This window comes from Styela clava, chromosome 2 (genome assembly GCF_964204865.1).
Source record: "Styela clava chromosome 2, kaStyClav1.hap1.2, whole genome shotgun sequence".
Classification (NCBI taxonomy): domain Eukaryota; kingdom Metazoa; phylum Chordata; class Ascidiacea; order Stolidobranchia; family Styelidae; genus Styela; species Styela clava.
This window is the reverse complement of record NC_135251.1, coordinates 19,724,563-19,745,857: the sequence shown is the minus strand read 5'-3', so window position 1 is coordinate 19,745,857 and position 21,295 is coordinate 19,724,563. Positions and strand designations below refer to the sequence as shown.

At 33.5% G+C, this 21,295-nt stretch overlaps 3 protein-coding genes across 5 annotated transcripts; all 3 read right to left on the bottom strand.

Moving 5' to 3' along the window:
- Positions 1–1,450: 1,450 nt before the first annotated feature.
- On the bottom strand, positions 1,451–4,525 carry LOC120335913 (uncharacterized). Its single transcript, XM_078109702.1, has 6 exons — positions 4,297–4,525; positions 4,133–4,221; positions 3,989–4,049; positions 3,359–3,481; positions 3,086–3,247; positions 1,451–2,642 (listed from the first exon to the last, which is right to left on the bottom strand). The coding sequence occupies exons 1-6, from the start codon at positions 4,508–4,510 to the stop codon at positions 2,398–2,400; spliced, it is 894 nt and encodes a 297-aa protein (XP_077965828.1). The 5' UTR covers positions 4,511–4,525; the 3' UTR covers positions 1,451–2,397.
- An 81-nt stretch (positions 4,526–4,606) lies between these two features.
- LOC120335914 (uncharacterized) lies at positions 4,607–12,011 on the bottom strand. Of its 3 annotated transcripts, none has more exons than XM_078109706.1 (8): positions 11,767–12,011; positions 11,408–11,538; positions 7,435–7,654; positions 6,746–6,822; positions 6,464–6,524; positions 6,210–6,347; positions 5,967–6,131; positions 4,607–5,785 (listed from the first exon to the last, which is right to left on the bottom strand). In XM_078109706.1, the coding sequence occupies exons 3-8, from the start codon at positions 7,556–7,558 to the stop codon at positions 5,544–5,546; spliced, it is 807 nt and encodes a 268-aa protein (XP_077965832.1). In that variant the 5' UTR covers positions 7,559–7,654; positions 11,408–11,538; positions 11,767–12,011; the 3' UTR covers positions 4,607–5,543. The 3 variants fall into 3 exon arrangements, with proteins under 3 accessions (XP_077965832.1, XP_077965831.1, XP_077965833.1); XM_078109705.1 differs by having other exon boundaries at positions 11,790–12,011; XM_078109707.1 differs by having other exon boundaries at positions 4,608–5,785; positions 6,231–6,347; positions 11,790–12,004.
- A 3,174-nt stretch (positions 12,012–15,185) lies between these two features.
- LOC120335901 (soluble calcium-activated nucleotidase 1-like) lies at positions 15,186–20,093 on the bottom strand. The gene is made up of 8 exons (XM_078120043.1): positions 19,903–20,093; positions 18,775–18,913; positions 18,101–18,249; positions 17,919–18,030; positions 17,714–17,759; positions 16,901–16,973; positions 15,752–15,922; positions 15,186–15,482 (listed from the first exon to the last, which is right to left on the bottom strand). Exons 1-8 carry the CDS (start codon positions 19,997–19,999, stop codon positions 15,283–15,285), a joined length of 987 nt encoding a protein of 328 aa, XP_077976169.1. The 5' UTR covers positions 20,000–20,093; the 3' UTR covers positions 15,186–15,282.
- Between the last annotated feature and the right edge of the window lie 1,202 nt (positions 20,094–21,295).

Below are 21,295 nucleotides of genomic sequence, written 5' to 3'. Positions count from 1 at the left end.
TGATTCTTCACAATTTTTGCTTTGTATTGGGTAATGCATAAATATGTTTGTACTATCATGTACTACTACCTGCCTACACGTACAACCTGTAACAATTACCTTCTATTGAAACAACATATACCAAATCTGTGTTGACCTAGATCACTGACCTTGGGCTTATCAACTTACAGTTTTACACTATCTTGTTGCAAATGTGATCTGTGAACAAGTACCACTTTGAGCCTTGATAAAACAATTTAAGGTTTTGCCTGACAACTTATCTCAACATGTCCCACATTCAAAGAAACTGCACCAACTTGAATGCTGCTATTGTTTTTATAAAATTAAAAATCGAATGCGGATTATATTAGCCTAGATTGGCTATATATTAAAACTAAATACTAATGTTATGGCCTAACAATATATTTCTATACGGGTGTTTCTTGGGTTTCATTATCTTTGTACCCACGTACATTTGCACTCGTAATTTGCATCCAGACAATTGCACTTGCACACTTATGCACCCATGGACATTTGAACCTATGAACAATTGTCCCCATACATTTGCACACGCAGATGTTTGCACCCACATTGAAATTGCACGACATTTGCACCCATGAACATTTGAACCCGTGTACATTTGCACCCACGGACATTTGTACCCATAGATATTTGAACCCACGGACATTTGCACCCGCGGACATTTTCACCCTTTAACATTGTGACCCGGGCACATTTGAACCCGTATACATTAGCTCCCGCGTATACTTGCACCCGCGTACTTTTGCACCCACCTACTTTTGCACCCGGGTACATTTACACTACTGTACAATTGCACCCGCTTACATTTGCACTCATGGACATTTGCACTCACGGATATTCGCATCTATGGACATCTGCAGCCATGGAATTTTGCACCCGTAAACATTTACACCCATGGATACCACTCTTTGAATTAAAAAAGGTTTTATTGCCATATTGCCAATCCTAATGTTATGAATAGTAATTAAGGCAAACTCAACGCAAACTCGAACGCGAATAATTTGGATTTTTATCCATTTAACACAGATCGAGGAAAACAACCCGCAACGCTTGCGTTATTTCATCAAAAGAAAATGATCGATAAAAATTACGAAGAGTTTGAAATATTGAATGAAGATATAGAAAGACTTTTGTGTGTTTTAGCTTGTTAAGTGAGATATACTTATAAATGTGTATGCACAATGAAAATCTTCATTCTGCATTGCACTGTTTAACTATTCTTTGTATTATTGTGGCCCGCGAACAGGGCAAAAATAATTTTGTGGCCCCTTGAGACGACAACTTTGGACCACCCTGATCTAAACCAACGAATCAACTCAAACTAACGTAAAAGATAAACAGCTTAAATAGCTATATGAACTAACTTTTGTCAACACATTTTGCCAGACGTATGATTTTGGTTCGCTCTTAAAAGTTACAAACAAGTACATCGTATTCATCAGATGTTTACTTCAAATTTTATCGTTACAATAAACAACATATTTATTGTTATAAAAATCGACATATACGTTGGCATCCTTTCATGTGTCTAGTCATATCTTGTTTACATGATGCTAAGTTTAAATGGTTCATATTTATTGTTGATATTGTCTAAGGAATCTTATATGTCATGTGTTCGGTACATCTTATCAATTTACTTTTTTGAAAATCTTATCAGATGTTTCATATCTAAGAATTTTATTTATCTATTCTATATCACGAAAACTCCGATAAGTCAGTTTTCCCAATGTTCTATTTATATACATAAGTACGTTTCATTTGCCTGATGTTTTTTCTTCATATTTTATTTATACGCTTTTTCATATACGTTAATGATCGAATTTTGAGAAAATGAAGTGGGAATAGTCCTCCGCAAGGAACTGTTCTTAAATAAGATGAATTTCCAATGTTTTTTTTGTTAAAAAGCAACCTCATTTTCATCTTCATATTAAGCTATGTAGATATATAAGCATCACGTATTTGACACTATATAAATATCCAGTAACAGACGCAGAGAATAGCGCAAACTAAATGCAAATTCAATATCAGTTGAGTAGTATGTCGCGAGGTCGTCTTGCGAAATATCTATAAACGTTTTTTTTTGTTTTCTGTTGCTCTGGATTTGTGATATAGGTATTCAAATGAAGTCACGTGTACATCGAGAGATAAAAGTTGAGTTAATTTTATGTTGTACAAATTGTTTTCATTCATTCATTCAACTGCTGAATAAAATATTAAGCATCTCTACAGAAGATGCTAGGACTAAATAGCCATTGTTTTGAAAATATGTACAAAACCATACGATGTGAAAATCGAAAAATTATTAAAATAATCCATAGAAATTTGTCATCAAAGCACTAATAGTGAAAATTTATAAAACATCGTTATCACAAAGTTCTAAATTAGGTATGCACCAAAAAATGCTTTGTGATCTTCATAATGATGATGTACTTTTGTTGCATCTGGTTTTCCAATTTTGACAGAAAGATAATTTCGTTTGGTCAGATGGAAGATTCCGCCCTGATAGGACACTTTCGATTTTCCCTGCTCTCCATATCCACATAGCTGATAGACACTGACCATCAATATTTGTGGCTTACGTTCCAGTAACTCTACCGTGTGAGTGTGAATTTGTGCGGCGCCTGAAAGGTCATTTGGTTTGTTTAAGTTTATGAGGACATATTCTTACTTAGAATAAAGGTCATGTTTATGTCTTTTTCGCAATTCAATTTATAACATGAAAAGTGTTCGGAAGCGATTTAATTGCGTTGAAGATCACAAAACAATTGTTTGTGTAAATCTATATTGTTTATAAATAAATCCGGCAACCCATAAAATTGCTATGCGTGAAAGACTTCCTTTTATTTGGTTTAGCGTGACGACAGTAAATATCGGTTGAAAAGATACGAGAAATTTTTAGGTAGAACTTAAAAATGCATTTTTGCTGTTTCGTGCTTGATACAAGTTTAACAACGACCTATGTTTAAAATGAGTATCATTTTTGTTGCTTAGAGTTATTGCAAGAAATTTACAATAGAGATTATTTAACTAATTCCCAAGTTCTTTACACATGTGAATACCTCACCTGAATTATGTCTGGAACATTCAAACGTGACCTGACTGTAGACGTAGTAATAACCATCTTTTTTAATTTTTATTCTTTGCTCATGTACCAGATAAGGACTGGTATTCACACATATATCTGGTTGATTTGACTCCCACCCTCGTAAATAATATGGTGAATGTTCTGGCACAGAAAAATAAAACAATAAAAAATAAAATACAAGAATTAATAAAATTTTCATTTTCATTCATGAAATTTATAAAATCAAATACGCAGTATATTTTTCATATTTACGCTTTTTGTCCATTTTTCTTGCAGGAGAGTGATTTCCACCCAATTCGAGTTGTATAAATGGTCTTTGAATCGAATTCCAAATATCAAAAGTCTCTTCTTTCTCTTGTGTGATGCTTTTCATGACTGTAAAGTTTCATAGATGCCACTTTGACATTCGATCTCGCGTCATACACTACTTAGGTACATGCCCTCATTTGCTTTAACGTAATATCGATCGTGGACCAAAGCAGCAGCAGATGTATGCGCTCAATCTCATAAAGACATTCTCAGAGAATTCAGTTTCTATTCCTAACTCTGTAATATTTGGTTTGATACTGAACCACCTGAGATCACACTAACGCAAATGAGATCGCATACCAAAGTAACACCGTATATATAGTTTTTTATGCCAAAAAAAATGGGCATAATTGGAATGTTTTTTTTACTTGTATCCTTAATGAGATATTGTCTCAAGAAAGCTGAGAGAGTTATTAAGACCACTGGTATTGGCGTAATATAGATTTGTTTATCGTACTCCAATCATATTAAATCAGCACCTGTCGAAAGACTTATGTATTTTAAATATATTAGTGATTTTGATTTAGGAATTTATATTCTGCGATGAAATATGCGTTAATTGCTTTAGTTTACCTTTGAGCGAAGACAGCTTCTCATTACAAGTTTCGAATCTTTTCTTTGCGTTTATAATTTGCTACAAAAAAAATAAATTCGTAAAATTCATATAAATATATATTGATATAAATAAATTAGATAATTCTGACACTTCTGACATACCCGATTTAAAGAACACAAGCTTCCTTCTTCATTACATGTCTGATAATTATGTGGAAATTTCAAATTAGGCAGCATTCGTCGAATGGCACCTACGGGGGATTAGTAAAGTAATTAAAATTTATTATGCTCTGAATATATTTTGTTGGTGACTTGCAATTTTATACCTATTTCATTATCGAGTTTTTTCTGCTCCCACTGGTGATCCACCGTAAAGTATACCACTAGTAAAATATTTGCCAAAGTAAACATGCAGAATGCCTTGAAAAGTAGCGATACATTTGCACGTCTTTCACCGTTGCACAAGGCTCGAAATTGCAGCAAATTCTGTAAAGTTAAAACAAAAGTAAATTGGTTGATATGGTCACGATCATTGAACATTTAACAGTCAGTGATAACGTGCTGGCCTAAAACATTTATTAAACTGCGAGAAATTACTAATCAGTAATCACTGAGAATCTTCAAAGATTCAAAAATCAAATGAATTTATGAAATATACTTCCTCCAAATAAAATTTGTTTATCATCCAAATATAAAAGAAACATAGTGGAAATTTCAGAAATTGAAGTAAATGATACATGGATGACGCGCTTGTCTGCTTTGAATTTGCACACACTGAATAATGAGTGATACGTGGTAAATGTTGTTGCAAAAGCAAGATGTTCGAATCCTAATCAAAATCACATTTTTAGCAAAAATACTTGAATATTATCAACGCAACGAGCTATTGGCATAAAACTGCTCAAATATGCAAATATAAATTCTAAGCAAAAATAAAAAGTAAAAACACTTGATACCAAAAATGGACATTGGCGTTTATGACAAAATCAGCTCAGTTCTAAACGCTCTGATGCATCAAATATCTACTATAAAACAAGTAATAAAATTACGTAAAACAAAATTGCGAGATTATTCAAGAAGATTTTATTACATTCAAACGGCATAAGTAAAAGTTGTTGTAGTTGTAATGAAAAAATAAAACAAATAAGAGCTGTATGCAGTAAATGTTACCATATAAGTAAATTAATATATATATATAATTATGGAGATACACCAAACCAACGTATTCTATGGAAAATAAATTTAGATAATGATGATTAAAAAGTTGCAACTAAGAGATAAATAGAATATTGTCCTCCTTTTTGCTTGGTTTCAGTAAAGTAGTCGAAAACAGGACAACCTATTCATAAAGACAATCTCGATCAAAATGTCGTCCGACAATACTTAACCGTCAAGCACTTGTTTCATAACAACACTCATATCACAGTAACATAAGAGTTTTTCATATTTCCTCAGTCTTGTTTTACTCAATTTATGGCCTGTTTATTCGTTGTCATTCATTTAATATTCTTGCTCATTATGTATTACGCATTCTATAATATAATCATTTCTATTGATAGAAACATAGTTTCACTCAAAGTAGATATAGTCCAAACTCCATCCTGTCACGGACTCCAAATTTCTCAATATGTTGGTTGAGTAAAGGACTGGTCATAGATACTTGTAGAATACTACCCGCATCCAAATAAAACACGCCTGCTTGATAAGATACTTCTGCAGGTTTGCTCGAAAATTGGAATGAGTTAATCATAAGTTGAAAAACTTCTGAGTCTCCGTACTCTTTCATTTCCACAACGTGTCGATAAACTTCGGAATCTGAATGCAAATTACACGTCCGCAAAATTATCACATGATTTTTTTAATTCGTTTTTAGTATAATAATTCCAAATTGTTTACAAAAGTTACACAGTAATAAATAAAATTATTAAATAGATTATCTCAAAAAAACTTGTAAAGTAATTATGTTCATTTAAATGGAAATAGAAATACGTATTACTTTTAATTCCATCATGACGAAATAATGGCAATTGGCTGAAAACGTAGTAGTTTCCTGACATCATTATTTCGACCCTACTTCTGTTACGAAGGACTGGATGTATTCCTGAACAACATTGCTCTATTACAGGTCTCCACCCAGTGATTCTGCGACTCTCTTTTGATTCTAGCATAAGAAAGGCACATTTATTAAACATAAAAGATGAACAAGAAAATGTGAGAATTATAGCATACGAATAATGACCAGGATCATTTATATTTCCACCTGAATTTTCATCCGAAGCTTCCATTTTCTCTGCATGCAACAATATGGATGGACGAGCAACTTCTTCCCAAATTTTTAACGGGTTTTTGATTTTCTTTTTCCGAATAGCTTGCCCCACTACGTACAAAGTGTGAGATTAAAAAATATAAAAATACAGTTAAATATTCCAATTATGACAGAAAAAGATAAATTGATTCTTCTCTTGATGTAAATAAAAAAATCATTGTGCTCACATCTCATTGAAGCTCTTTGCAAATCGCATCTTTTTGCCTCGTGAACTTGCTGTCCAAGTATCTGAGATTATAGGCAATAAATAATACTTGTGCAATTAGTTTTGACAAACAGAAGGCGTGGAATTTTGTAAAATGATTTTCGTACATTTATAATGGGTATTTCAAATACACTTACTTTAATCAAGTAATATATTTTAGTACAGTATTAGATTTGAAGTTTAGAATAAAAACAAATCATAATTTGAATTGCGTGAAGATGTAAATGTTATTCAGAAAACCTACTTTATAAATGTCTTTATCATAATTAAAGCTGGCATCTCGTCTACGTGATAGTTTTTGTAGATGTAATCGCAACTCATCTGAAAGAATATAGTATGATTCAATTAATGATCCGATGGTCAAACTATAGATGAAAAGTTATATGTTTCAAAAAAAATTGAACTTGTTCACAAAAACCCCACCCTCGAAATAAGTTTTCTTATAAGTTAACTTTCATTAGAAAAAAATCAAAATTGCCATATAAAAAAATTCCAAAGGCTTTCCAAACTTAAAACTGTGAGTCCCAAGCCTGATTCAAAATCACCATTTGACTTTAAACATGCAAGAATTTATTAATTTCAATTTTATCTAGTCATTTATGATTGATATTTTTCAAGTCTTCCAGAATATTGAGCAACAAAAAAGTAACAACTTCAAATTTATTGAATAAGTATTATAATTTAGCGACGTGACATGTTAATCAAAAGCACGAAGAAAAACTCAATATACGACATTATTCTGAACTTGGGTTTGGTGACTAGAACAGTTTTATTTCCTATCATTGCCACGAAACAACAAAGATATACGATTAATAGTCGCTCAGACATAAGATTTATTCTGAAAGTATTGGTGGAAAGATTGTCCAACTGCAATTTTTTCTAGTAGCAACATTTTTTATTTAAAAATAGTTATAAAAAATATTTGAGTCTTACCGATAGTTTTCTCAATGGACTCCAATTCCCATTGGTAATCGAGTACAGCATACATAATCAATAAAGCAAGAGCCACACTGTACAGAAAAAATGCTTTTTTCATAAGGCCCTGCCGTATATCCATCGTATCTTATGACATCAAATAATATGATTAACACGAATAGTCGAGAATTTACACAAATACATTTTAATGCTACTGCTGGACCACTTCATGTGCAATCTGTTAAAACAAAAAGGCGATGACATTAGACAAAAAAAATTTCCAAAGTGACATATGATCATCGCAGACAGTCGCACACAAACAAAGTTGATGAACACTATTTTTATAACTGGTATATTAAAATTTCAAATATATTGAGACATTCAAATAAAGTCCAAGTTTTGCATATAAATTATGTAATTGCCCAAAAAGTTGAACTTACAACAATATTGGTATTATCTAGCCCGATGGGCCAAAAATGCGGTCCACAGGAAAAAATTGTGCAGTCCGCGAAGAAGTGGCAATTTTAATTAGTGTGCAAAACATATTTTTTAATTTAGTTTAATATGATACTTGCGAGTAATTACACAACCCCTTTGCGATGCGATTATCTATACCCGAGTACAATTTATGTTCTTGCCTATGAAAGTCTGTGTTAAATAAAAGAACGGCCTACGGTTGTTTGTATCTGACCCTTCTGTATTGAAGGTTGTACACCCGTATGTCTGGCCTATCTGTAGAACGAGATATATCCAGTTGGTGTTAGGAGATGTTTCACGTTATCTATGTTAATTGCAAGGCAGACTCTCTACTTTAAGAGTTCTACTTCAAGCTTGTCAAATACGAATTGGATTCCTACGATAACCTACCGCTATGCCACAAATATATATTGAATCGATTGAATTTTATATCGTTACGCCGGTTCTTTTAAGAACTTCAAATATATCGTTTACCGATGTTCTTACTTCCATTTATATAAAACTGATTCAAGCGCTGAGGCTACATCTTCGTAAAAGTAATCCTGGAAATCAGTTCAAGCCCCCTAATACACTTATTGTTTTGAGTAAGCTTAAGTTCCGTTATTGCGTATTCATAATCTACTAGAGTTCCGCATTTTTCTTCGTGAATGGCAGGGGCCTTTATTTGTTCGCATCGTAGTAACAGGAACCTTTATTTGAACAACGCGTACGAAACTAATTGTACGAGAGATATTTTAGTATAAAATACAATACACTTATTATATATAGTTGATGCTTAAAAAGCTTAAGATGTACGATTACCAGATCTGATCTTCCGTGACTACCTGTTAATTGCAATGAAATCTAGTTTCTAAATATGTAATGATTAATGTATTTATGATATTTCTCATGGCGAGATAGGGTTATTTATTGTGTACTGTAAGCAAACACCAGTCTTTGTTATTTGATCAGATAGTCAAGTGAAAAACAATATTAGTTCCTTAAATTTAACTACGCAATACGCACATATATACGTTAACAAATCGAGTGCTAGTACCTAATTTCCATCACCATAGGTAAAAACAATTGACCGTTTGTAAATGTACGAAAACCAGCCTTTCTAAGATGACAATCTGTCAAGTAAAGAAAATATCGAATTTTCGTAAAAACAGAAGAGACGACATTGCAGTTTGTAATGATATCAATTGACAAAGATATGTATATGACAACAACTGTAAACGCAGCAGACCGAGGCACATACGATTAGCCTACTTCACTTAGACATATATATCGAATTTTAAATATCTCCAATATCTCTCGTTTGAAAATTCTTGTTCATTGGGAACAATTTCTGTAGTGGAGGCAGAAATAAACGATCTTTAGATTTTTTAATTTCCTCTGATTTGGGGTTGTATGAGTTTTGGGGGTTCTTTAGGGTTTGGTGAGAGTTTCTACTTGATTGGACTGTGTCAATTGTGTTCCATTTTCCCAGTACCCTCATTGAATTTCTTGCATTTCATAATTACTCTTCTTTTATTTTTTTTTTCGCCGAACTGAACAATTTTGGGTACTCCCGTAGTATGTGAAAAAAAGATGGCGGACACCGGTTAGGGTTAGGCTATAATTTCAGGTACAAATATTACGTGAGTCACTTGGCTAGTTCCCGAACTCGTAATAGAACTAAAATAAGGAAAATTGGAATAAAATTATGGCCTAACCCTAACCGGGTACACATACTGTGTTCAGGTGTTTGCCATCCTGGTGCACATCCCACGGGAGCGCCCAATTTTGGGTATGAAGAACCAAAAAATGAATATGGTGTAGATTATAGCAACATCACATGAAATTGAAAACACAAAAATGAATGTTTCGAGGATTCTTTGGCGTATGTACGAGCTGAGGAGAGTCCACTAAGAACGTAGACGCGGGGTCATTCGTATGCCTATAGACAAGATGCCACTTTTCGAATTTTTGGCAAATATGCATCGACCGCCAATCAGGAGGTTTGTCTGAAGTGCTATGTACATAAATGAGATGTTTTCTGCTGTGCAGAGGTGATATGATTACAATGTCTTTATAATGCGGCACCAATCGTGATTGGCAACTAACGTTCCTTAACGACAGTAAATAGTCATTTTATTTAACATATCAAATGCCAGGATGAAGTCGTAACCTCTGGAAAACAATTATTACAATTTTTTAACTGTCTATCTGTTAAATGTTTTATAGATTCTGTAATTGTCGAATTAATTCAGTACCATCAACTTCTTATCATATTCCTATCGTATTGCAGTTCTTATTATTCAACTCAATATTTTACTGTACTTTCACCTGTATTTGAAGGTGAGAGAGTAAAATCCTCGTGACATAAAGATCCTTGCTCTTTTATTAATCATGACCAAAACCAAATAATCCGAACTTAGGAATGTTTAAACTTTCATAGTCGGATATGTGGTGGTATATCAGATTAAATCTGGGGACTATGACTGTTATTCTCCTGATTTCATTAATGTAAAGTTCAAGTTCATAAATTAATCCAATAGTTAAAAGTTAATAGTTCTAAATTATTGAGCATAACGAAGCATATTGTCACGCTAATAATCGAATTGCGTAAGTCATTTTTAGCAGTTTTGAGAAAAACGTAAAAAACTTCCTAATGATATTGTTATGCCATGGAGAGTCAATAATTTGCCATGGTTCAATTTTTTGATTGTAGCCGGATTTAAGTTAATTTGAGTAACGCAGTTAAGTGACGTCATAATGGCGCACTGTGACTTAGGCAGAAATGTGTCTATGACTTGGGAACATGCGCAATTTTGCAACTTTACTATATGCACCAGTCCTGAAAACTAAACATTCCAAAACCGAATGTAATTCTCATTATCTACAATGTCTAATCCGCAAAATATTACTTTATTTTTTATGTTTAAATATATATATTTCATCAATATAACACGTTCTGCACACCCACCGAAATAAGAATAAGATTAAATAAAAAGAATTAAACAGCAATGCACTCAATATAAAAGCCAACCAAGGTGAATTTGACTCGGACGGTGAATATCGCAAGTGCACGTACTGTAGTAAAAATTCAAATTAATACGCGCTAAGGTAGAATCCGAGATGCAAAAACTCGAAAATACTTCGTCGAAGCTATTTTGCTTTTGTGACGACACAATAGTCCTGCTGTAACAATGATAATTCATTATGACGAAACAATTGCACAAATGTGCATGTCATACTAAATCTCCATTTTTATGGGTTTTGGAATTCTTAAAATAAAATCTGAGTTACCAGACAGGTGCGCAACGCAATTCGGTTATTAGCGTGACGATATATAAACAACTAAATCATATACGAAAATTCTGAAATAGATGTGAATCTGGAAAAAAAGTTTCACATACAAGTTGGCAACTCTGAAAGAGTTGACAGTATTCGATAACTTGAAAAATGGAATACGGAAGCGTGATCGTGGTTATCAGTAATGAGCTATTGTTACACTTCAGTTTGTGATGGATGTTTAGTAGTTACTTACGTCTTCATTGATAATTTTGACCCACATATAATTTTTATCTCGTATGGTTCCATCTTGTCCGGCAACCTCACGACCATGACCACCTACGTACATCTTTCCGTTTTTAACCGTCATTCATTCGCCTTTGAATACTATAAACGAATTCCTCTGATGAATATGTTGATGATGATGACAATCAACGAGAAAATAAAATAAAAAAATTTCAAATATATATTAATATGAAAAAAGAAAGGCAAAAGGATGAAAAAAGAATAGAAAAGAAATTTTGAGGTACCTAAAAAGTGCAAAATTGATTAATAGAGGCGGAATGCTTGGAATGCAATATTAAATTACCCAAAACAATGAATCCATGCACACACCTATCGATAAAGTGTTATGTTACCATTAACTTGATTCCCATCGCCATCTTATAAAATAGATCTGGGAATAGCTTTGCCTTCCTTTGTTCCGAACGCTATTCCAGTTTTATCGTCAACAGAAAACATTTTATTATTGTAGTAGAGCAAAGCTGACAATTCCATTTCTCTGCCTCTGTGTGCATGGATATATACAAATGAATGCTTTTTTTTTGCTTTCAGCGGTGTTACTTAATCTTTTTATTTTTTTTCAAAATTTTAATATTACAAAATTATATCTATCTATGATAAAACAAGAGAGGGACGCTCAAATATATGTACACGATGGACAAAACGAAGTCGTTTTCTGGACTTCGAGTGATCACCAGCACGCAACGATGGTGGACGCTAACGCGAAACCGCCACAAGGTGCACAATTTTTAATTCTAATGAGGTCATCGCACACTAAAAACGAATACCATAAAGCCCACAGAAATCTTTAAATTAAATAAAAGTAATAGCCATCGAGCGAAAAATACAATCTTTAACCACTGATAATTTCAAAGCAATGGTAATGAGCAATTTTTCATAACAACAAGAAAAAGAACAAGAACATGAAAAATAAATATAATATCCACTACCCCATGTGCATTTCGTGTCCAATAGTACAATCCAAGTTAAAAAAAATAACTACAAATCGTGTTCAACTATATCTATGTAATAAAATTCTATTCCCTGTCATGATTTCTAGATTTTCCGGTATAATAAAAATATTGTTGTAGCATATTTATATTTTTTCTATAACATTTAGCATTCCAATAAAAAATCTTACCTGATAATATACCCGATGTCAACGTTATGCCAGAATTTTTATGCATATCAACTGAGACTTTTATGTTAATTTCGTCGTATACCAATGATCCTGTAGCCAAGAAACTCTTCCAAACAATTTCACCTAGGTCGTTTTCACTCGACACAATCAGCCTTTGCAAACATTATAATCGCAAAGGAATCATATTTGCATCGGACATTTTTTATCTAATCGGAAGGATTTGCCCAAATAAGCCATTTGAATCGATACTTTGTGAAAATATTCGACGCTGCTCCTCTTGCTTGAGTTGAACGGTATCACCAGGTATTGCTTGACTTACATGACAACATTGCATGAGCTAATATTTGACTATTACCCTGTCCGCTTGTGAATTTTCTTGGTACTCGCTTTTCATTCTTTAAAAAATATTCTAAAATTCTGAGTGAATGCAGATGACCCCGCAATAAAACAATTTCCTCATTTATGATCAAATGTGTTGCACTATCATTTTTTTCGTTCGTCGCTGATTGATCACATTAGAGAATTAATAATGATGCACTTGATGCATTATTTTTCCTGCCCAATTAATTTTTAGGTGTCATACTCAATCTCACTTGTCGCAAATTTGTCCAGATCGGCAGTTGTTCCAATCTTGATTTCTCTCAATACTTCTCCTTTTTTAATCGGTTCCGTTGCTGGATCCTTCTCCATCTTTTATCTGGATTTATGATCAATACACTATACTGCTATGAACACATTCAAGATATTCGATAGGCTACCCTTGGCAATTAAACAAAGCAAGCAATTCCGGGCATCTCTATTGATGGGTACCCCCAATTAATTAAACTGTTTACTACTATTCACTACTAAAACTATTCAAATTGTTTTTTGTACAGTCTGTACCGTTTATTTTTATCGGTCCTATATTTTATTAGCACCACTACTTTGCTAAACTTTAGGCGAGATTAGGGCATAAATAAAAATATTCAAATATTATAATTCACTTGACTGACTTACTTATTTTGGTCATGTATCAAAATATATACGATCTGTATTTCCGAGGGCTACGTTGGCATTTTAGTACGACATAATTGAACACAAAGTTCCAAAAGTCCATAGTGCGTACACAAAAACAGGATATATATAATAATAAAACTTGCAATCAAGCCACTGTCCCTTTCATAACATATAACAGACACGTGAATTCACTGCAAAGTTACTACGATGTTGATAATTTCAGGACAAATGGAATACGCGAATTGCTCCATTGTTTTTGATATTCGATACATTGAATCTTATCAATCTTACAAAGAAATGGAATCTTACACTAAACTCAAAAACAACCATTCAAAAAATTACGACGTTTCCATATTTTTTGGCAGAAACCACAACGATCACTGATTGTAAATAACTCCATTGCAGAAACGAAACAAATTGGTACTCCTGAAGTATGCGTACCAAGATGGCGGACACCGGAACGTAGTATGTGTACCAGGTTAGGGTTAGGCTATAATTGTATTCCAATTTTCCTTATTTTAGTTCTAATATAAGTTCGAAGACTAGCCAAGTGACTCCTGTAGTATTTGTACCTAAAATTATGGCCTAACCCCAACCTGGTACAAATACTAAGTTCCGGTGTCCGCAATCTTGGTACGCATACTTCAGGAGCGCCAACGGATCAATGACGAATGAAGTCTTATTGGCTCAATTCCTTCAGATATGGCCAGGTTCGACCCTATTCCAAACACGATTTATTGCAAAGGTATATATGAAAGCCCAATAAGTCCTCAATGCAAGGATGGTAAGCAAACGACTATTGGAACTATATATAGGCTATATCCTGAATATCCTACTTCAAACTATCTTTCTTTGGTGTTCAGTGTGTATTTTATTCGATTCGTCAAGTTCCAGTCAATTGAATAATATTTGGGCGTCATCCCTAACGTTATGTAATATTGGTGCTTAAGTTCCGTGTACTCATTTTCATCCAATTCGGAGCCTGAAAATCGGAGCACAATGAACTGCTGAGGTAGAATTCAATGATTCTTAAATGTTTTAACGATGAACTTAAATTGATTTATAAACTCACATTTAATACAAAATAAAGTTTTTAGATTATTATTTCCAAATTAAGTTGCTGCGGACTAGATTTTGATCGTGTTTTACGACATCATGTGTTTATTAGGTTAGGGCCGTATAAGTTTTATAAAAAAGTATAATTTAACGTCTGGACATGTTACTTACTGTTTTACTTATATTCTATACGTATGACAGTCCATTTATCACTAAAACGAACAATAACTCTAGGCTAATAGAACTAGTTGTATTTAAGCTACACTTTGTAGCTATTTTTAAATTGAACTACACCTTGTGAGCTGCGTACGGAATAAAGTTTTTTCCAACACAAGTTCACGGTCCTTTAATATAAAAGCGTGCTGGGCTTATTTGATCATCAGTGGGACGATAAGTAAATCACATCTAGCGCGCACTGATCCTGCACAAATATCATCATCATCATTTCTCTAACTCATTTTATTGTTTTTGTTTGATCGATGTTAATATTTATTCATTTTTGATGAATTCAATACAACATAACTAACTCTTCAACTTTCAGTATGCACATAGCAATAAATGTTGTAGAAATTTGTATTCATTAGATCCATTGATGGCTTATTAGATCACTGATTTATAGGTGTAACTGACAGGCACACAAATATCACAAAAGGATATCATATAAACTCAATTCCCTCGTATTTCTTATCAGCAAATTCTTGATCTTCGAGCAGAATTTCTCCTTCAATAGTAAACGCAGAAATAAACGATTTTTGCTTGTTTCCAACTTCTTCTGACTTAACAGCAACAATCACTTTATCATCTGTTCCAGGTATGAACTTGAATGAAGAATATCCTCGAGTGCAGTTAACTTGTCCTACACATGCAAAAATGAAACGTACACCTGAATTAATGAAAATCTTCCAATTTAGATTTAGTGAATTTTATTTTCTGATAGAAACATTGTATATTGTATTTTTACACATGTTTTGATATGAATAACCATGTGATATGTGATAATCTTTTACGAACCATCGAAATTTGATTACAAAAAACGAAAAATCAAAATCTTTTAACATTGAATATGTATGTCATGCGACAATGACACTGGGAAAGAATTTGCGCAATGTCAAACCCAAATCTTACCAATCTGTACGACCTTAATATCATCAAATCTGTCTGTACAACTCAGAAGAATATTTCCGGCTCTTTTTTCGTCTAATTGATAATCGTAAGGATCCTTGCTAACCTTCCGAGGCAAGAAAAACCACCTCTTATGTATCCAACTCCATACTGCAGCTTCATGAATCAGATAGCCTAGAGAAAAGGGTCGATTTATATTTAAGCTGCCAATATATTTATAATTGTTGGAGTTATTGACTGTACGTAATACTTGAATGAAGGGCGTGGCCTTCACGAAACAAAAATTGCACAATAATGGAATTATTGAATCGGCAATTAAACAATATTTGCTCAAATTTTTAATTTTTCTCATTTACTCACTATTGCGTAATTATATTAAAATTAAAAGAAAAACGAGCAAGTATGTCGAGGCATTTTCTGTATGGATTTCACATAATGTTTTAATTAAATATTTGACGTAAAAATATTTCAAAGAACAATCCTAGTCTCAATTGGTTGCCTAAATTTATTTAAGTAATGATATTGGATTTGGAATGAGGAAATGGGACAACCGCATGTGGAAACGAGTCTCCCCCTCAAACATTAATTTACTAAAACGCAAAGTCTTAGAAAAACAGTAAATCATGATGCCACAATCCATATTACATAAGAGATTTTTTTTGATGGTACGAACGAATGGTTTTCAACCAGGTTCCGCGGCAATCTAGGGTTGCGCCAGTGCAGTCCAGACGTTCAGTCCAGTTACCATTCAAATACGAGAGTCTATATTATTATATGTATATTGTTGAAATATAGCGAAGTATCTATTTGGTTCGCCACTGTTGTTAAACTTGCTACACTTTAAATATCATTTTATTTTGGCAGTATTAGATTAGCTCTTGTATGTTTTTTTATACTGTATACAATTATCTCACAGCCTCGAAAGTTTCGACCAGTCTCTGGAATGTTCCATTGGGTTTCCGTTCCACCAATAAGGTTGAAAACTAATGGTATTGACGATTCTTTGTTTTGGATACATGATAATATTCTATTATAGCTTATGCGCTCAAATTTTTCGGTCAGTGTAATGATCAACCCCAAATCAAACTTGATTTCTATTACTTCTATGTTAGAGTATATTATACATACATAAAAATTTCTAGTAATACTCACCGGGGAACGGGCATCCAGCTGCTTGACGAAGAGCATTATAATTGTCACACCAGTTCACATGTTGAACTGCACCCTGAAACGTAACGCAAAACATGGTATTGCTCTCATTTGCAAATAAATGGATACATGGGTTTAGTTGTTACTCATTCATAATTTTTTTTAGAAAAAAGGCATTAACACGTAAATGGAGAGTTAACCGGGAGTTGACATATTTTCAAATACAGACAATAAAGCATGATATGGAATATTATCGAATTGGGACTGCGGAGGACACGACATTACAATGAATTGAAGTGTGACCCAACTACAATCTCTTGTCGAATGATTCAGTTTACCTTTTTTTATATATAATGTAGATATATATTATAAGCACTTCGCAATGAATGCATTTCGTGCAGTACAAATATTGATCACACTTTATATAAATAAAAGGTATAAGATAGTACATTTAATATCCGGCATGTAGTACGAATAATGATTGCAAAAAAATGAACCGCACAAGGGTTCCTCGTGCACTAGTGCAAGTGGTTACTATGGAGGCGACAAACGTCACAGAGGATAACTTTGGTCGGAAGGTAAGTAAGGCGGAGTGAGAGTAGTCTGGTACGTATTCTGAATTACCGGTACCATACAGATTAATATTTGTAAGTTGTAGTTAGTGTATCCATTAAATATGTACTCAATTGGAAAAAATACATATATATATATATACCGTACCTAGATAGGCTGTGTATACCTATTGGAATAGGGACACAAAGACTGGACTAATTCAAAAAGTCTGCCCGGCAGGTGAGGCTCGTAACAAAATCAAACAGCATTGACATAGTACAATAAAACTGTTAATTTTCTTTCTAATTTACTTGAATAATGAATGAATGAAGTCTACTAATGTGGGCGACACATCAATAATGAGAGCAAGCGAACATGGAACAATCTACAGTTCAAGATGTTGAAAAGGAGTACAGTGAAAATAAAACAAAATATGCAATAAACATGTTCAACTTACTTTGTCGTCAACTATCTTAATCCACATATAATAAGTATAGATCCATCATTACGGACAAATTCTCGACCATGACCGCCGACATAAAGCATCCCATCTTTAATTGTCAACCATTCGCCTTTAAAACCTTAGAAATACATTAAAACACAAATGAACGAATGATAAAAAAGAATTTGAACTATTTAGTCATATGTTACCCTTGGCCTGATTTCCATCTCCATCAGAAAGAATGACTCTCGGAATCGCTTTTCCTTCTCCAATTTCAAATACAATTCCAGTTTTGTCGTCAACAGAGTACAATTTATCTTTGTAATAAATCAACGCCGATAATTCCATTCCTCTTCCACTGTGGAAATAAAGTGAGGAAAATAAAATAAGTGCTTTCTGGATTTATTTCTAATCAGTTTTGTTAAGAATGTATATGTGTTTAGAATTAAAATTTAGGTATTTAACTGATTCAAGCGTGAAGTTTTAGGAGCAGTTGTGTCTAACTTTGTCGTAGTTTTAAATACTTGTAGTTGTGATGGACAATTTGCAATAAATTGCCTATTTGTTAAGAAAACGATAATTAAATACTTATTTAATTCAATAGTAATTAAAATTATTTATGTAGTATTGCTTACTTCTGGATTAAATGTCCCCAAGCATTATTTTCATGGAAAATCCTCTAACTAATACACTCGTCTTCTTGATCGTATTCAATCATCAATTTGCTTGTATCAGATTGATATAATCTATTCAGTACAAAACTGCAACTCAAAACTTCCTGTTTTACATGAAATTTTGTCAGTCAGGATAGACTGTAGTCATCACTTAGTTTTGACGATAAAACGCCGATATATACAAACAAAATTACTGATAAAAATCTCACCCTCTTGAAAACTCTGATGTCACCGTAATGCCGGAATTTTCGGGCAGATCTACCGATACTTTCCTGTTAATTTCATCGTAAATCAAGGATCCTTTCGCGAGAAAACTTTTCCACACAGTTTCACCTTCTTCATCCTTATCTAAAAATATGTACAGAGTTTATTTATTATTGAACAAAATATACATATATATATATATGTATTTAATATGTTTCTTTTTGTTGTGTTGAAATTTTCTTCGTCGGATCCCACGATTTTGGATTGAACATAAAATTCCTTTCATCAAATCTCTATTTTAGACAAATGAAACATGGAAACTTTATTGTTCAAACAATTCCACTTGGTGCTACAAATTAATGTCTGTACAAATATGTATTTCACAAATGTGCGATGAGCATTTTTATAACTTTAAAGTTAGAGACTTAATTGACGTGAACGTAACTATATTGAGTGATGTCCCCGTACGTATTGTCGTAAAGAGATTAAGAATCGCTGAAATAGACGGAGGTTTACACTGGTCATCATCTCCAAACACTGTTATTTGGACTTTTCGTTTTTACTTCGTATATGTAATTAGATGTTACACATGACTGAATATGAATAAGCAGTGAACGTATTGTCATCGAGTCGAGCGTAGAGTCATAAAGTGGAACTGACACAAAGAAAAGTTTTTGTGAGATCGAATAAAAACATTGACTAAATGAAACGCCTCTGCTGTCGATATTTTCTCAAAGCAAGTCGAATGAATATACACAATCTAGATGCCATTCTGATAAGCAGAATATACGCATAGATGATGAGCATATTTACAACCATGATATTCAGACATTTCATTTTTTTTTTTCTAAAAAAAATCAAATCAAATGAGCATAATATTAACTCAACAATAATATATAATATATAGACTATCGTGAAAAGAGCAATCTTGATCAGCAATGGGTACATGCTCAAAACCGACTTGGTAATATTTGAGCGATTCTAACACTCAATGTCACGGATGATTTTGTGACTGTTTAGACCAGTATACATAAGTATACATAGTATACATGAATGTCTATAAGGCTGCTTATGTGTATATATATAAACTTGCCTTTAGTAGCAAGAAATATTGCCCAAATCTAAAACCGCACCTGTTGCGAACTTGTCCAAATCGGCAACTGTTGCAATCTTGAATTCAGTCACCACTCTTCCTCTTTTGATTGGTTCAGTTGCTGGATACTTCTCCATTTTAAGTCGTATAAATATTCGCTACACTAACCGGTAATGACTTCAAAAGGTCCTCTGCACTATGCACACTCTGAATAGTAATAAAATGATCAGAATTCGCTTGAGACCTATTGTTGACCCACCTATTCAGCTGTTGTTGACGATAGAGAGGTAAAAAGCGCAGTCGCGATACGAGCGATTTCAGTCAATGCGACATTTAAAAATTTCATTGTCACATAAATCTATGGGATAACATAACAGCATGGTCATACCTTGAATTTCGTTTAACAAATCCATGAGAATGACAAGCGTGAGGTTTTGTTGTACCACACCAATAATTGAAAAATTGCATTATTCCAAATTTCGCCCCCATAAGTCGTAAACGGCTATTCAGAGTAACTGGCTTCTTTTCTTACTGGTACATTCGTGGACATGCACTCAATAACCTCTGTTCAATAGGACTTGATCCAGCTATGCTAATCCTTTCTGGTAGTTATGGATTACAACTGCAGCAAAGTCAGCATGATTTCATATTAGAAATGTGCGACTGATGGATTTTGAAATATAGTGGGGCACAATTGATGGCAAAAACGGTCAGTAGCAATCGTACGTATAGTCTCAAAACTCTAATTTAAACGACTTTTGGCAATATATTAAGCAGGTTCTGCTATTGTTTTTTATTGGAGGCTTCTGGAAACACACAAGTTCTCGAATTATAAAGACCCGGACCCAACGTTCTCTCTAAGAGCTTGCTTAGTTGCGCGGAATAGAAGGCCATGTGAGCTCCAAAAAAAAAAAAAATTACGCGGAAAATTAGAAAAAATAGAAAAGACCACAACATTTTAAACAAATACAGAATTTATTTATAAACTCAATATTTATGCAGTGCGCGGCAGAACGAAAGTACTGCGCGGGGATTCTCGACCACCTGCGCGGCCGCGCATCTTAGAGAGAACGTTGACCGGACCCACAATATTCTGTATATGTTTTTCGAAATCTTTCATACCAGCTCAAGTGTATACTTTATCTTTTTGTCCGAGAGATACCGAGACCGAAATGATCTTTCACACAAAAGAGTGACTTGTCGAGTGAACCTGGTAACAGTTGATTCTGACTTGTTCCTATAGGTCAGGGATGACGAACCTTTTTCAATGAATGGGTCAAAAATTATATTTTTATCGCGGAACAGAAGAGAGTGGGTCACAGATATATGATCAATGTTTGTATCTATAAGAAACTTCTGAAACAAATCTTTTAAGCTTCTGTTGGTGTAGTTTCAGGCTTTACTTATGCATCACTTCTATCAGGGACTTTTTA

Coding starts and splice junctions, on each gene's coding strand:
- LOC120335913 (XM_078109702.1), bottom strand. CDS start 4,510: ATGTTCAATGATCGTGACCATATCAACCAATTTACTTTTGTTTTAACT. Junction 4,222..4,296: donor AAAACTCGATAATGAAATAG/GTATAAAATTGC, acceptor AATCCCCCGTAG/GTGCCATTCGACGAATGCTG. Junction 2,643..3,085: donor ATGTTCCAGACATAATTCAG/GTGAGGTATTCA, acceptor ATGACCTTTCAG/GCGCCGCACAAATTCACACT.
- LOC120335914 (XM_078109706.1), bottom strand. CDS start 7,558: ATGGATATACGGCAGGGCCTTATGAAAAAAGCATTTTTTCTGTACAGT. Junction 6,348..6,463: donor GCAAAGAGCTTCAATGAGAT/GTGAGCACAATG, acceptor CTTTGTACGTAG/TGGGGCAAGCTATTCGGAAA. Junction 5,786..5,966: donor TCGTCATGATGGAATTAAAA/GTAATACGTATT, acceptor ATTTGCATTCAG/ATTCCGAAGTTTATCGACAC.
- LOC120335901 (XM_078120043.1), bottom strand. CDS start 19,999: ATGGAGAAGTATCCAGCAACTGAACCAATCAAAAGAGGAAGAGTGGTG. Junction 18,914..19,902: donor TTTGGACAAGTTCGCAACAG/GTGCGGTTTTAG, acceptor ACATATTTTTAG/ATAAGGATGAAGAAGGTGAA. Junction 18,031..18,100: donor AGATGGAAATCAGGCCAAGG/GTAACATATGAC, acceptor TGTATTTCTAAG/GTTTTAAAGGCGAATGGTTG.